Below are 14,789 nucleotides of genomic sequence, written 5' to 3'. Positions count from 1 at the left end.
CCCCCCCCCCCCCCCCCCCCCCCCCCCCCCCCCCCCCCCCAAAAAAAAAAAAAAAAAAAACCAATATAAATATTACCACTTGATTCTAATGAATCTGTTGAAAGCTAAAATTCGAATAGGAGTTCATATCTCCATATTTTAAAATTTGATATTTAATAAGCAATAGCAATCACTTGACTTTACATAAAATGTTGAATGAAAATTTTCCTATTTTTCCTCGGTAAAGTTTCCGTATGGCATTCTTACACTATCCAGGATCCAGATTTTAATGCCTGCTGGGACCATATTTTCTATTCTTTAACTATACTATTTTCTTATTATTTTGCTCAATTTCTTTTGCAGAGACTTAAGCTTCAACAAGATTACTGGACCAATACCTGCCGGCTTTGAAGCTTTGAAAAAAGTGGATAGAATGTAAGTAAAATAATCAGAAAACTTGAAATTTTATACCTGAACTGCAGGTAGTCGCATTCCAGGGATATGTCAATCCTGATCAATGGCTGAAATTAATTTCTTTTCAAAAAGAGTTATGCAGAAAATTAACATGACAATTATATGAATTTTAACCTTCTAATTTACTGAATTGCTATGAATAATGGCCTGGATTTGAACTTGGTTTTTTTCCGTGTAAATTGCGTGAATATGAGTCAATAATAGTAGTTCTGATACTTAAAGAAGAAATGATTATGTTTTATATGAACTTCCAGAGAGCCAAAGCTGATATAGGAATGTCCAGTTCTAATGAAACAAACAAACGTTATTTTCCTATAGTGTATAAAAGCTGTATGGAACTCATGTCCACTAGCATGGGACAAAGTCATTGTATAGTTACAGAAGCTGGAACTTAAAAACTCTTGAAAAGGGTGGCTTGGTCATGCCTTTCGAGTGAAGAATGTATGTGTATCGTTTCTCTTGTTGAAGGTTTATCCTAGAGTTTGTATTCACCTAAATGAAATACAGGGTATGAGTGGTTTGCGTTGTATATAAACAAAAGTATAATCTGCATATTTTAGAAAGTCGCTGTTGTTGATAATCATTTTTTATCCTACGGTCTTTGCATAACACCTGTTTAGAGATTGCGTGCTTGAATATTCAGGTGAGCTTAATTAGGAAAATCTTTAATATCTCCAAAGTCTAGGCCTTAAGGTGGGCATATACTTTCTAAAAATAATTATGTAGCGTCAAATGTTTGACTGGATTGTCTGGTAGCATATTCATGATAATATCATTAGTGTCTGCTTTTCGTTTAAAAATCACAAAAGCCTTATTCCTTGTTATCAAAAGCTCATTAATTGCACTAATATTTCCTTGGTCAGATATTTAGCTGGAAACTTGCTAAACGGAGCGGTGCCTTCTTGGATGCTGGAGGAGGGAGAAAACATGCAAGTTTAATTTCCAAATGCTATGTTCTGGTTAAATATCTTGGTATAGAGGTGCTAAAATTCCAAAATAAATTGACTGAGATTTCAAAATAAAGGGAAAAGTATTCACAGAGAGAGAGAGAGAACAATTAATATCTTTTTACACTGGTCTTTATACGAGGGAAAAAAAGAAGTTAACAGTTTAAGAGTTAAATATAGTTTATGGCTCTGATTAGCACTCCTATGTTTGTTTTTATTTTTTCTTAGGATGGAGGTATTTGACAAGTTTTAGCTATCTGAAAGATTATAAATCTCATTGTTGTTCTTTTTTACAGTGATCTCTCTTATAACAAATTTACTCATACAAATTTTCAGGACATTGGTTGTGAAGTACGAAGTATGTGAGTATGCTTCTATTCTTGTACAACTTGTTTGTAACTAATGAGAAATAGTTTATCCAATCTCTTTTTTCCCCGTGCAGAAACCTGTTTGCGAGCTCGTCAGAGGATAATAATTCGTAAGTTCTTCTCTAATCTTTGAGATGGCTAGTTGCTTGAATTCTCGAATATTCTAATAACCACTGGTCTTCTTATGGTTTTAGCAGTGGAACAGTTTCATGTTTAGCGGGCACTTGTGCAAAAAGTGAGTTGAAATTTTGGTCTCATAACTTTTCCTGATTATTTATTTTTTATTGTACGAGGGAATGGAAAAATGGTAAATATTAGACCTTACATTTGATGGATTATATGTGGAAATGCAGAAGATGGAAGAATGCATCCAAGATCAGGTTTTCAAACATTGAAAACTAAATCATTGCCTAATAAGATTTCACATCTAATTGAATCTGATGTAGCTATTTAGTAGTGGCATTGATTATGTTTAATTAAAACTCTGCAAGAATACATCACTCAGTTCTGTTCATTTGATTTATCTTTCAATAGAAACCAATATGGCGTTGTTCTTGCAGCTTGGTATTCACTCTATATCAATTGCGGTGGGAAGGAAGATTTGGTTAACAGAACAATCAAGTATGATGCCGACACAAACACTGGAAAATCATCCTTGTTTTTTCAAGGTGGAGAAAATTGGGGATTTAGCAACACTGGTAGTTTTATGGACGATGATTGCTCAACAGACGACTATATTACATTAAGTCCACCTTCTCTCCCTATGCCAAATCTTGAATTGTACAAAAGTGCACGAATTTCTCCAATCTCTCTTACTTATTATGCATATTGCATGAGTAATGGAAACTACACGGTAAGCCTCCATTTTGCTGAGATAGAGTTTTCTGATGACAAGACATACAAAAGCCTTGGCAGACGCTTATTTGATATCTACATTCAGGTAAATAGATACTTCACTTCTACTCTTGAAGAAATTATCTGGTACTTTGCCTATTTCAAGATATCTTTGTATATAATTTCTACATTACTAGCTTATGTTGGTACCGAACTTACTCCATACGTCGTTACCTTGAAAGTTCTTGATCTATCTCCAATATTGCAGGGAAAGCTGGAGGTGAAGGATTTTAATATTGCAGATGCTGCAGGTGGCGTTGGCAAACCTTTCGTACAGAAATTCACTGTTTCTGTAACTAATGGTTCTATAGAGATTCGCCTATTTTGGGCTGGGAAGGGGACAAATTCAGTCCCTATGAGAGGAATTTATGGTCCTCTAATTTCAGCCATTTCTGTTGATCCTGGTAGGTAGACCCATTATTTCAATTCAAGATCATTAGAGCCTTTCATCTACCTTATATTTGATGACACATTTTGGTTATTTATATGTTCTGCAACCTTATTAAACGATATGTTCAATGCAATTATTTTTCTCTTCACTCCAAGCAGACTTTGAGCCACCATCAATAGATGGAAATGTCATATCTGCCAGTACATTGAATGGAATTATGGCTGCTGTGGTCTTTATTATCATCTTGGTTTTTGGAGTCTCGCGGTGGAGAGGCAGCCAAATAAAGAAAAGCACACTTGAACAAGGTACTCTCAAAGCATGGATGGTTTGTCAGATTTCTTATTGTTATTAACTGGACATAGCGATACCATTCTCTCACACTTTTTCAACCTGTCTTTGTGTTCTAAGCTATGTTTGCAAAATTTTGGATGTTAATGGCATCACATACATGTACTCTATGCGTACGAGGTAAGCAAAGGAGTTATGGAGAACTAATTCTTTTTCGCTTAAATATGCTTATTTTACAGAGTTGAAAGACATAGATCTAGGAACAAGTTCATTTTCATTAAGACAAATCAAAGCTGCCACTAACAATTTTGATGCTGCCGATAAGATCGGAGAAGGCGGTTTTGGTCCTGTTTACAAGGTGTTACTGTCGTTTGGATTTCATTATTTCATCTCTTCTGTCATACATTTTTATATTTTTGGGGTGAAGTTCTGTCTTCGGAATTGCAGGGTGTTCTTGCCGATGGCAGTGTAATTGCAGTGAAACAACTTTCTTCGAAGTCAAAACAAGGAAATCGAGAATTTTTGAATGAGATAGGCATGATATCTGCATTGCAGCACCCTCATCTAGTGAAGCTTTATGGATGCTGCATTGAAGGAGATCAACTCTTGCTAATATATGAGTATCTGGAAAATAATAGTCTTGCTCGTGCCTTATTCGGTAAAAACATTTCCTTACCATCTTTTAACTGCTATTGATCTTTAGAACATTTTTTAATATATTGATAGATGATATTAATGGATGTAATAAACATCTCTGCAAATTTGGTATATTGTAGGACCTGAAGAATATCAACTGAACTTGGATTGGCCAACTAGGCAGAAGATATGTATTGGTATTGCTAAAGGTTTAGCATATCTTCACGACGAGTCGAGACTAAAGATCGTTCACCGAGACATCAAAGCTACCAATGTTCTTCTCGATAAAAATCTGAACCCCAAGATTTCCGACTTCGGTTTGGCCAGGCTGGATGAAGAAGGAAATACACACATCAGCACACGGGTTGCTGGAACCTAGTGAGTTAACGCGTTGGGAAATTTTTCTTCCCATGCTTTTACTACATAAAGACATGATGAGGAGAAAGTTTCAAGTTTGACTGATTAGTCGGGGGAATGTTAGGACAACCTAGATGTTATCACATAAAATCGATTTAATTTATTTGACGAATGTACTATCAAAATATTCACACCGCCACACCATTATTTTGCAGTGGATATATGGCACCAGAATACGCTATGCGAGGCTACTTAACTGACAAAGCAGATGTTTACAGCTTCGGTGTGGTGGCATTGGAAATAGTCGGTGGTCGAAGCAACACAAGTTTTGGATTCAAGGATGATTGCTTATACCTTCTTGACCATGTGAGTTGCTCCATCATCTAGTCCTTGTGCATATTATTGTGTTCTATAATAAGTTATTTCGCCAGAAGTTTCCAGGAAAGGTATGATCCTATATGTAGGGCGTGAGTTTTAAATAGGCATGTAACGGCCTAAGCCTACTGCTAACCGATATTGTCCTTTTTTGGGCTTTCTCATTCTCCTCTCCACAACCGATGTGAGATCTGACAAGGCAACTCAGTTGCATTTTATGTATATTTTCTAAGTTTAGATTGAGCTGATTGGTTCATCTTTATACTAGTAAATTAGTATAAATGAAACTTAGTTATATCAGTGCTAGCAGACTGAAGTCATTTGTATTCCTCTGTTCTCAGGCTTACATTTTAAAAGAGGGAGGCAATTTACTAGAGCTTGTCGATCCACGGTTAGGCTCCGAATTCAACGAGAGCGAGGCAATGACGATGATCAATATTGCTATCCAATGCACGAACATCAATGCTGCAGACAGACCCTCGATGTCACTAGTAGTGAGCATGCTGGAAGGGAAGGTTGCTATGGAGGAGGTGGTCTCAGATCCTACTATCTCAAATCAAGATGTGAATGCAGTGTTGAGCAAACTGTACCGCAAGAAAGGGCAAACGACGAGCGAGAGCGAGATACAAAGCATGATGACATGCGAGAGCGAGACACAAAGTATGTTGATGGATGGACCATGGACTGATTCTTCAAATACTGACAGTGATTATCATAACATCATCTTGGATTCTAAATGCTTGGATGATACGGATGATAGGAACTAGTGAAGTGTTATGATTCTTTGCTCTTTCTTTGTTAACCGATTCTTTTTTCAGCTGAGTCGTTCGTAATTGACGACTTAGTACTCTAATTTAGATTGAAATTCAAACAACTGTGGGCTCTTGCGAGAACATGCAACGACCTTTAATTATAATCTTGTGGGAAGTTGGACCTCTGGTTCGAATGCGATTATATGACCATTCATATATCCAACCTAACCCGTTGACCACGGTGTGTCTAGAGATGAGAGTGAGTGTGGAGTAAATTCCAATCACGCTGGTTTTTCAAGTGATAATTGAGGGTTGTGTAAAGGGCGCTACCACATGCTGGATGTGCATGCCAGTAAGTGTGTGGGCTCTTGGGATGGTGACATACGCTTGGGTCTTTGCCTTTGCTTTCCTCAGTCTCCTGATCTTCATTATGAGTGCCTTTTCTAACTTTAGTTGATGGAGACACTAATCCTATCTATGTCGTCGTCTTTTTTGAATGGCCTTTAAAAATCGTTCAAATCCGTTGTAGAATTCTTTAAACAAATCTTTATTTAGTTGGGACTTAATATTATACGGGTTTTTTAGATAAGGTCAGATAGTTGTTGTAATAGCCCAAGTCCACCGCAAACACAAATAGATATTGTCTGCTTTGGCCCGTTGCGTATCGACGTCAATCTCACAGTTTTAAAACATGAAAAACACCCATGTAAGGAATGTTTTGTTCCCCTATCGAACCGATGTGGAATCTCACAATCTACCCCCATTAGGAGCCAACGTCTTTGCTGGCACACCGTCACAGTTTCAAAATGCAGGGTATTCTCCAGGATGGCACCGTGATTGCAGTGAAGAAACTTTCTTCAAAGTCAAATCAAGGAAAACGCGAATTTGTGAATGAGATAGGCATGGTATCATCGTTGCAGCATCCATATCTAGTAAAGCTTTATGGATGTTGCACTGAAAGAGATCAGCTTTTGCTAGTATATGAATATGTGCAAAATAATAGCCTTGCTCGGGCCTTATTTGGTAACTTTTTCCAGCTAGTTTTCATTAGAATTCGTAATTGCATGCAACGAGTTCGTTAATGATCATCTCCTTTTCTAATAAATTGAAGGTCCTAAGGAATGCCAGTTAGAATTGAATTGGCCAACAAGGCTACAAATTTGTATTGGTATACCCAAAGGTTTGGCTTTTCTACATGAGGAATCGGGATTGAAGATTGTTCACCGAGACATCAAAGGAACTAATATATTGCTAGATGAAAATCTCACTCCAAACATATCTGACTTTGGTTTGGCCAAGCTTGATGAAGAAGAGAATACCCACATGACCACTCGGATTGCTGGAACATTGCGAGTCACTTATGATTAAATGTTTTTTTTTTTAAATTAACTATAAAGAAACATTTGAAACTATAGAAATCAAAATGGTATTTTTAACCATAATTGTTGTTGTCTACAAGATATATAGCTCATACTTATGCTTAATACCTTTCTTGATGCAGTGGATTCATGGCGGCCACTTAACTGATAAAGCAGATGTTTATAGTTTTGGTATTGTGGCATTAGAAATAGTTAGTGGAAGGAGCAACACCTTATATCGATCAAAGGAGAAGTGCCTTATATCGACCCAGGCGAGGCAATGGCTATGATCAACATTGCTCTCCTCTGCACCAATGTGTCTTTTTCGGCGAGACCAACCATGTCATCGGTGGTGAGCATGCTGGAAGGTAAGGCTGCTGTCGAGGAATTGACCACAAATCCAAATGACTTAAGAGAAGAGATCAACGCAATGTGGAGCCTTATGCAGCAGAACCATAAAATGATTGATAACGACTGCCACAGTTAGAGTGTATCGTCTATGGACATGCCATCTACCAATCCTTCGTCATCTTTTTGACTGGAAATTAGATTCTAAAACTCCGTTAGTAATGCTTTAAATAAGGTTTCAATTTTCTTTTATTTTGGTTAGTTTCTTCTCCGTATTTAAGAAAAGTCGATAGTTGTATTTAAACAAAGCTTAGACATGATGGCTGCCGGAATCAACTATGATTAGACTGAACATGGTTTTTGGTCTCTATTTACCAGGTGGTGTCCTCCAAACACCATCATGCTTATTATTGGCTTCATAATTTGGTAGAATCCAATCCAGAGTTCCTTTTTTAGGTTACATTTGAGTTCCTAAGTTTTTCTGAACTCAACAATTTTAGTAGCATTTGTTTAGCCCTTAGGAAATCTGAGTTCGTGTATTGTCTACTTAAACCGTCATAACTGCTTGACAACACCATCATTCAAAACTTTTGGCCACTTCGACACCAAGAAAAATTCCTCTTAGTAGGGAACTCAATCAACAAATGTAACGAAAATCACTATTGCAACCAACCTTCAACAGAACAAGATTCAAAAATTTGCTCTTATGAGTTAATAACTTTGAAGAATTTGGAATCAAATTACAGATCAAATACAGACGTCAAATCGAGCTGAAGCATGAAAACGCTAACTCAGACTCTATGAACATTGGAAACCTTAGACGAGAGATTTGTTTCTTCATCGTTTTCGTCGTTACTATCTTTCCTTGTTTATCCTTTTGTCCCTAATTGGGAGCTCAACTGGCTTTTGTGCCTCATGGGGATGGTCTGGTCCTTTGTAAACCTTCAGGTGGTTAAAAAGTGCTCTTCCAAGCTGCACATAAATTGTCATGGTTTGAAACAGCCAATAACAACGTCAATGGAGGCAAACAGGGAAATTCTTCTAGTAGTTTACAAAACTTCCTGTGTAACAGCCCAAGCCCACCGCTAGTAGATATTATTTGTCTTGGCAGTCTGTTACATATCGCCATCAGCCTCACAATTTTAAAATGCGTTTACTCGGAAGAGGTTTCCACACCCTTATAAGGAATGCTTCGTTCCCCTCTCCAACCGATGTGGGATCTCACACATTGCTTCTAGAATGCAATGTTATAGAACGTGAGAACCATTGGCACAACTTATATGGGAATCTGAAGCTGTAAACCCCATAGTGACGAGTTTAACGAACTCTTCCGTAAGATGGAACATAGCTAACCAATAGTGTACAGCAACCAAAACACGAAAGGCCATCTTAACTGTCCAACTAAAGCTTCTAACAAAACAGATCTACCAAATAAAGTAGAAACTATACTTGCTGCATCTCTTTTGACATAATTTTCCTAAATGGAGAGTTGCCCAAAACTTTAGCAATCCCTCTACCACCCATAAATATTCCGTTTGCAGAGTCGTTTAGATGTATATGATATGATATAGCACTTAAGTAGTCGGAATCGCTTACCCTCCCTTTCGGAAGCATACCACGAACAGCATGCTCGATAATTCTTTCAGGAATTCTCTGTTGTAGCTGGTCAAAAGTTTCTACTGTCATACCACCTGGTCTCCCCGAATGCCTCCGGTATAGTTTTTGTGTCCTCTTTCTACCCGACACGGCAACTTTTTCTGCATTTACCTAGAAAGGTCCAAGAAAGTGTGAGATCTCACCTCGGTTGGAGAGGACTGAAAACAGATAGCAAGTAAGTTCAAATTGAGCGGACAGAACATATGAAACTCTTAGGATTTGATCTAAAAACCTTGCTAAAGAACGAGATCTCTAGATCTAAATTATCCAAGAATCCCAAAAACGATAAGAATCAACCCAAGGAAAAGTTTTGGAATAGAATACCTTGATGATCAAGATCAAGAATAAATAAAACTTGTTTTTAAACTCATGATTCGAATCACTCCTCAAGATAGTTTGATCAAGGCTACTTGAACGACTCTAGCATGCAAGTCTAAACACGAGAAATGCAAAGAAACAAGCTCATGGCTTAAGAAACTTACTATGCAAACTTCATCTTAATATCCAAAATCTTTAACAACATGAATGACTATTTAACTTATAATCTTAAACACAAATCTCTAAAACTTAAAAAATACAATAAAACCTCCTTAATCTAAACTACATATATAGATCTTGCCATCCATGGCATGATTAAGACACCTTATTTATTTTGTATCACAAAAGCATATGCACAGCTCACAATTAATCAATTAATGGTGATGTGATTGCAGGCACAATAGATCATTCTTTTCTTATGAAAGCCACAATAGAACATTATGAACAAGTGCAACCACATACCACAATCACAAAAGCCCCCATGTCCACACTAGGAGTGTAGGTTGGCAAATCCTTCCCTCGGATATGATTGGCAATGGTCGAAGCTAATCTTCCCAAAATCTTATCAGTGGCATCAACCACATACCAAGGTTTTTCTGTGTTCACATGATCTACAGCCTTCGGGTACCATGTTTTGTTCCATATGTCCTGAATGGAAAAGAACAGCGATTGCTGAATATCCAATCTGTGGGGAAATAAACAAACAGCTCGCAGAAGTAGGAAATAATTCTTCAAAATTCAGGGAATGAACATCTCATTGGCTTAACAAGCAAAAAGGGGTTTGTATGTTCAGTTGTAAGGGCAATTGTTAGGAACCACGAATCTCCCCAATGGTATGATACTGTCCATTTTGAGCATAAGCTCTTACGGTTTTATTTTCGGTTTCTCCAAAAAGGTTCATACCAATGGAGATGTATTCCTTACTTATAAATTCATGATCAACCCCTTAATTAGTCAATGTGGAACTTTTCTCCCAACAATCCTCAATAATCCCGACGTGGGACTCCTCTCCCAACAATTCTCAACAATCCTCCCCTCGAACAAAGTACATAATAGAGTCTCCCCTGAGGCCTATGGAGCCCTCAAAGTACACCATTTGTTCGACACTTGAGTCACTATTGACTACACCTTCGAGGCTCACAACTTCTTTGATCAACATTTGAAGATTCTATTGACATAGTTAAGTTAAGAGCATGACACACAAAGAAAGATTCTATTAACATAGTTAAGTTAAGAGCATGACACACAAAGAAAGATTCTATAAACATAGCTAAGTTAAGAGCATGACACACAACTTTTTTGTTCGACCTACTGACATGGCTAAATTAAGGGCATGGCTTCGATACCATGTTAGGAACCACGACTCTCCACAATGGTATGATATGGTCGACTTTCAATAGTTTCTGTAAAACGTGGGGAAGCCAGTTTAATGCAATTGAATGAACTGGGCAGAGCTCCCCTCCCCAAAGAAATTAAAAACTGAACTCCCTTCCCAAAAGAACACGATTGCTTGGAACCCATAAGACCATTTCCACTACCAGAATTAGCGCAAACGAACAAACATTTTAAAAGATATACCGACGTACAGGGCCATCGAGTTCGTCCCCCTCGAACATCCACCGCTGTTCTAAAGGGACACGATCCAGCTCCTGAGCTCGCACTTGAACGGCCGAACTCTTCGACTGAGAATTCAGAGTAATCGTGGTCTGAGTTGGAAGCAAATAAGATTTTGATTGTGGGAGTGAAAACCCATCAACGAATGACTTTCTGGCAATGCCTCTGTTACTTTTGCTCCCATTGTTAAGAGTGGAATGTACAAAGAAAGTGGGTGTAGAGGAGGAAGCACAGAGCATCGCCATTGTAGCGAATTTCTGCTATGGATAGCGGATAAGACTACCTTTTGTGAATACGAAAATGAGAAACCCGGGGAAGGGATAAATTTGCGGAACCCTTCTTTTTTTTTTTTTTTTTATAATTTTTTTTAATCAGGGAAATTACCAAGAGAAAAAAGTTCGAACACGTGACCTCCTAGGTACGATTCACCGTTTCGAACCCGGAGCCACACATAACTCGCGATCAACTCCGCCCCATCGAATCCAACCAACCCAAACCCAAAATCCTGACGGATCCAAAATCTGGGTTGATTTCGTTTACAAAATTCGCCGATTCGCTCTCCCGATCGTCGACCCGCCCGAATTTCGGAAATTCAGCCTTTTGGGTTTCAGGATTATCGGATCTAAACCCAGTTGCGCATCGGTTTGATTTTGGTTTGGTTTCACTCTCCCTGCTCCTTGTTCGGGATTCTTTCTTTTTTGTCTCACAATCCATTTCTCCTTACCCTGTCGGACTATCCAGTCCGACTCCACCATTTTCGAAAGAAGAAACTTCAATTCAACGATTTCCCGTAAGACCCACTTCGAATTATGATTCAATTTGGTCCTACTCAGCTGTTTTATGCGGTTTCTTTGTTGGTTTCTGTCTTTTCATATAATCTATGGCGTTTATGTTCCTTTAATTTCTGTTTTTGGATAGAATTCAAGATGAATTTGTTCTGATATCTTGTTCTTCTTTCATGGATTTTCCTTCATAATTCTGATTCATTTACCCCTTGAAAATGCTCGGACAACATGGGATTTTTAGTCGTGATTTCTCTTACAGTAGATACTATTTGACCCTGCACATCTATATCAGCAACTTTATGATCATTTTCCCTTGGGTTCTAGCTAATCTGAACTGACCATCAATTGTTTCGGGCATTGTTTTAGTACGTAACAGTTGTGAAGAGTTGAAGGGTTTGGCCCAAACAATGGGAGAGTTGTAAGATCTGAAGTACTGTTTCATCCTTGCATTCAAAATGTCGTTTGAAGTTCTATTCCATTTATTCATGTAGTCCATAGCTGAATTGCCTTCCATTCTTTGAATCCTTTATTTACAATTTTGTTTTGTATATCACTGTTATCTGTGTTCTATCCTTCTATGAACTATCATCTGAGGAATTGTAATCTTTACATTGTTTTGTAAATGGAACGATTGAGAAGTTAGTCCCTTTTGTGCCATCTAAATATAGAAAGTCTTAGAACTGTTTCGTATTTCCCTTCACTTTGCTATCGTTTTTGCTTTGACTTAGCAGTTGATATCTTGTACAGAATTTGGTTTATTTTATCCTCATGCAATGGAGATATCTAACGACTCGTCGATCAAGAAACCGAAGAGGTTGACATCGGTCGTTTGGAATCACTTTGAGAGGGTCAGAAAGGCTGACATTTGCTATGCTGTGTGTTTGCATTGCAACAAGAAGCTCAGTGGCTCGAGTAATAGCGGAACCACGCATCTAAGAAATCACTTGATGCGATGTCTGAAAAGATCGAATTACGACGTTTCGCAACTGCTTGCAGCCAAGAGAATGAAAAAGGATAGTTCAGGTGGTCTTGCAAATATCAGCTTTGATGAAGGACAGAGAAAAGATGAGTTTAAATCAGCCGTTGTGAAATATGATCCTGATCAGAGAAGGGATGAAGTAGTCACCATTGCAAGTAGTAAGTTTGATCAGGAGCGGAGTCGGAATGATCTCGCTCGTATGATCATATTGCATGGTTATCCTTTGTCTATTGTTGAGCATGTTGGGTTTAAAGTTTTCGTCAAAAACGTTCAACCGTTGTTCGAGGTGTTACCTAATAGCACTATTGAGCTCGCTTGTATGAAAATCTATGAGAAGGAAAAAGAGAAGATCTTTGAAACCATTAACAGATTGCAGGGTAGAATTAATGTTTCAGTTGAAATGTGGTCTTCACCAGAAAATATGGACTATTTATGCTTGACGGCACATTATATCGACGAGGATTGGAAATTACAGAAGAAGCTTTTGAATTTTATCACGCTTGATTCTTCTCATACCGACGACATGCTCTCGGACGTGATTATTAAATGCCTGATGGACTGGGACATTGACTGTAAGCTATTTGCTCTGACATTTGATGATTTTTCGACCAATGACGAGATAATCAGAAGAATTAACGAACACATATCGAAGAAAAGGCCTCTTTTGAGTAACGGTAGACTCTTCGATCTATGCTCTGCTGCACATACAATGAACGCAATCGCTGAAGACGTGATAGAAGCGCTGCGAGAGATTACCCAAAAGATCCGAGCGAGTTTTAAATATATCAGAAGTTCACAAGTCATTCAAGGGAGGTTCAATGAGATGGCTCATCAAGTTGGGATCACCAGCCAGAAGATATTGGTCCCTGACAGTCCTGGTCAATGGAACTCGACATATTTCATGCTCGAGACCGCCATCGAATACAAGGCTGCGTTTAATCTTCTACACGAGCATGATCCTGATTATGCGTCGCCTCTTACTGTTTTGGAGTGGGAATGGACAACTAGTGTCGCTGGCTATTTGAAACTTTTCGTCGAAATCATGAACATCTTCTCGAGCAACAAAACTCTGACTGCAAATATATACTTTCCCGAGATCTGCGACGTTCACATTCAATTAATCGCCTGGTGTAAGAGCTCGGATAATTTTCTCAGCTCCCTTTCATCAAGAATCAAGGCTAAGTTTGATAAATATTGGAGCAAATGTAGTCTAGCTTTGGCAGTAGCTGCAGTTCTTGATCCAAGATTCAAAATGAAACTGGTCGAGTACTACTATTCGCAGATTTACGGTAGCACGGCCATGGATCGAGTCAAGGAAGTTTCGAGTGGTATCAAGGAACTTTATGATGCATATTCAATCCGCTTTACATCGGTTGATCAAGGTTCAGCCTTGCCTGGAAGCGGTTTACCTGGGACGAGCAACGACTCAAGGGACAGACTAAAAGGCTTTGACAAGTTCCTTCATGAGACTTCCCAAGGTCAAAATGTGATGTCTGACTTGGACAAATATTTAGAGGAACCAGTGTTCCCACGAAACTGCGATTTCAACATACTAAACTGGTGGAATGTCCACACGCCGAGGTACCCGATCTTGTCCAGGATGGCTCGTGATGTAATCGGAACTCCAATGTCAAGCATTGGACCCAAGATGGCATTCAGTACAGGAGGTCGAGTTCTCGACCGCTGTCGAAGCTCCTTAAGCCCGGATACTCGTCAAGCTTTAATATGCGCACAAGATTGGCTGCGTATAGAACTAGAAGGTATGGTTTGTATGTGAACATGTTTTTACTACTTTTGCTTGCAACTGTTCAATGATTTTTCTCTTCGTATCAGATCCGAGGCCGTTGTCTTCCGCTCCTTACAGACCGTTTCTGCTCGGGACCGATTAAATGTACAAATAGGTGGCTGGTATCATGTAAATATCTCACTCACTCCATTGTTTTTGCTTTGTTTTATCATGTTAGATTGATGGATCTGTTAGTTTGTGCAATGGCTTTTGATTGTTTTTGAGGCCATGGCCTTGTCCTAATGAAAGCATTGTTGTGCATAATGGATCATGTTTCTTCTGAATGTTTGTCTATAAGTTAAGACTATGGCCAAAAAGTTGTATTCTTTCGATCCATAATATGTTAACTAGGCTTCCCCTAAACGTTTTTAAAACACATATGATAGGAAGAGGTTTTCATATCCTTATAAAAATGTTTCGTTCCTCTCTCCAACCGACGGGGGATCTCATCTCACGGTCCACCCCCCTTTAGGACCAGCGTCTT

General features: G+C 38.5%; 4 protein-coding genes across 6 annotated transcripts in view; 3 read left to right on the top strand and 1 right to left on the bottom strand.

The window, feature by feature from the left end:
• Positions 1-5,613, top strand: part of LOC111477006 (probable leucine-rich repeat receptor-like serine/threonine-protein kinase At3g14840) — an 8,798-nt gene extending 3,185 nt beyond the window's left edge. Inside the window, exons 12-24 of one of the 2 annotated variants that reach the window (XM_023120918.1) lie at positions 343-414; positions 1,317-1,382; positions 1,697-1,762; positions 1,843-1,878; positions 1,963-2,003; positions 2,329-2,708; positions 2,871-3,066; positions 3,212-3,358; positions 3,581-3,699; positions 3,789-3,999; positions 4,118-4,355; positions 4,550-4,700; positions 5,051-5,613. In XM_023120918.1, coding sequence (XP_022976686.1) covers positions 343-414; positions 1,317-1,382; positions 1,697-1,762; positions 1,843-1,878; positions 1,963-2,003; positions 2,329-2,708; positions 2,871-3,066; positions 3,212-3,358; positions 3,581-3,699; positions 3,789-3,999; positions 4,118-4,355; positions 4,550-4,700; positions 5,051-5,476 — 2,149 coding nt within the window. In that variant the 3' untranslated portion in view covers positions 5,477-5,613. The remainder of the gene's footprint in view (positions 1-342; positions 415-1,316; positions 1,383-1,696; positions 1,763-1,842; positions 1,879-1,962; positions 2,004-2,328; positions 2,709-2,870; positions 3,067-3,211; positions 3,359-3,580; positions 3,700-3,788; positions 4,000-4,117; positions 4,356-4,549; positions 4,701-5,050) is intronic. The other variant, XM_023120917.1, reaches the window with a different exon arrangement.
• The window catches only part of LOC111477007 (probable leucine-rich repeat receptor-like serine/threonine-protein kinase At3g14840), a 19,754-nt gene extending 12,681 nt beyond the window's left edge, over positions 1-7,073 (top strand). The window contains exons 21-23 of the mRNA XM_023120921.1: positions 6,274-6,484; positions 6,573-6,810; positions 6,963-7,073. Of these exons, the coding sequence (XP_022976689.1) occupies positions 6,274-6,484; positions 6,573-6,810; positions 6,963-6,984 (471 nt within the window). The 3' untranslated portion in view covers positions 6,985-7,073. The remainder of the gene's footprint in view (positions 1-6,273; positions 6,485-6,572; positions 6,811-6,962) is intronic.
• Positions 7,074-7,792: 719 nt separating this feature from the next.
• Positions 7,793-11,086, bottom strand: LOC111477096 (50S ribosomal protein L13, chloroplastic-like). The gene is made up of 4 exons (XM_023121076.1): positions 10,728-11,086; positions 9,604-9,789; positions 8,764-8,934; positions 7,793-8,139 (listed from the first exon to the last, which is right to left on the bottom strand). The coding sequence occupies exons 1-4, from the start codon at positions 10,998-11,000 to the stop codon at positions 8,023-8,025; spliced, it is 747 nt and encodes a 248-aa protein (XP_022976844.1). The 5' UTR covers positions 11,001-11,086; the 3' UTR covers positions 7,793-8,022.
• A 71-nt stretch (positions 11,087-11,157) lies between these two features.
• On the top strand, positions 11,158-14,589 carry LOC111477023 (zinc finger BED domain-containing protein RICESLEEPER 1-like). Of its 2 annotated transcripts, none has more exons than XM_023120955.1 (3): positions 11,158-11,545; positions 12,288-14,279; positions 14,353-14,589. In XM_023120955.1, the coding sequence occupies exons 2-3, from the start codon at positions 12,314-12,316 to the stop codon at positions 14,406-14,408; spliced, it is 2,022 nt and encodes a 673-aa protein (XP_022976723.1). In that variant the 5' UTR covers positions 11,158-11,545; positions 12,288-12,313; the 3' UTR covers positions 14,409-14,589. The 2 variants fall into 2 exon arrangements, with proteins under 2 accessions (XP_022976723.1, XP_022976722.1); XM_023120954.1 differs by having other exon boundaries at positions 12,272-14,279.
• The last annotated feature ends 200 nt before the right edge of the window (positions 14,590-14,789 follow it).

The sequence above is a fragment of the Cucurbita maxima genome, unplaced genomic scaffold (genome assembly GCF_002738345.1).
Source record: "Cucurbita maxima cultivar Rimu unplaced genomic scaffold, Cmax_1.0 Cma_Scf00003, whole genome shotgun sequence".
NCBI classification, from domain to species: domain Eukaryota; kingdom Viridiplantae; phylum Streptophyta; class Magnoliopsida; order Cucurbitales; family Cucurbitaceae; genus Cucurbita; species Cucurbita maxima.
This window is presented reverse-complemented; position numbering and strand designations above follow the sequence as displayed.

What these genes read in the sequence shown, in the direction of transcription:
- LOC111477096 (XM_023121076.1), bottom strand. Translation starts at nt 11,000, where the DNA reads ATGGCGATGCTCTGTGCTTCCTCCTCTACACCCACTTTCTTTGTACAT. An exon ending in GGGACGAACTCGATGGCCCT is followed by an intron (nt 9,790 to 10,727) that starts GTACGTCGGTAT and finishes TTTTCCATTCAG; the next exon opens with GACATATGGAACAAAACATG. An exon ending in GTATGCTTCCGAAAGGGAGG is followed by an intron (nt 8,140 to 8,763) that starts GTAAGCGATTCC and finishes ATTTATGTGCAG; the next exon opens with CTTGGAAGAGCACTTTTTAA.
- LOC111477023 (XM_023120955.1), top strand. Translation starts at nt 12,314, where the DNA reads ATGGAGATATCTAACGACTCGTCGATCAAGAAACCGAAGAGGTTGACA. An exon ending in GCTGCGTATAGAACTAGAAG is followed by an intron (nt 14,280 to 14,352) that starts GTATGGTTTGTA and finishes TCTTCGTATCAG; the next exon opens with ATCCGAGGCCGTTGTCTTCC.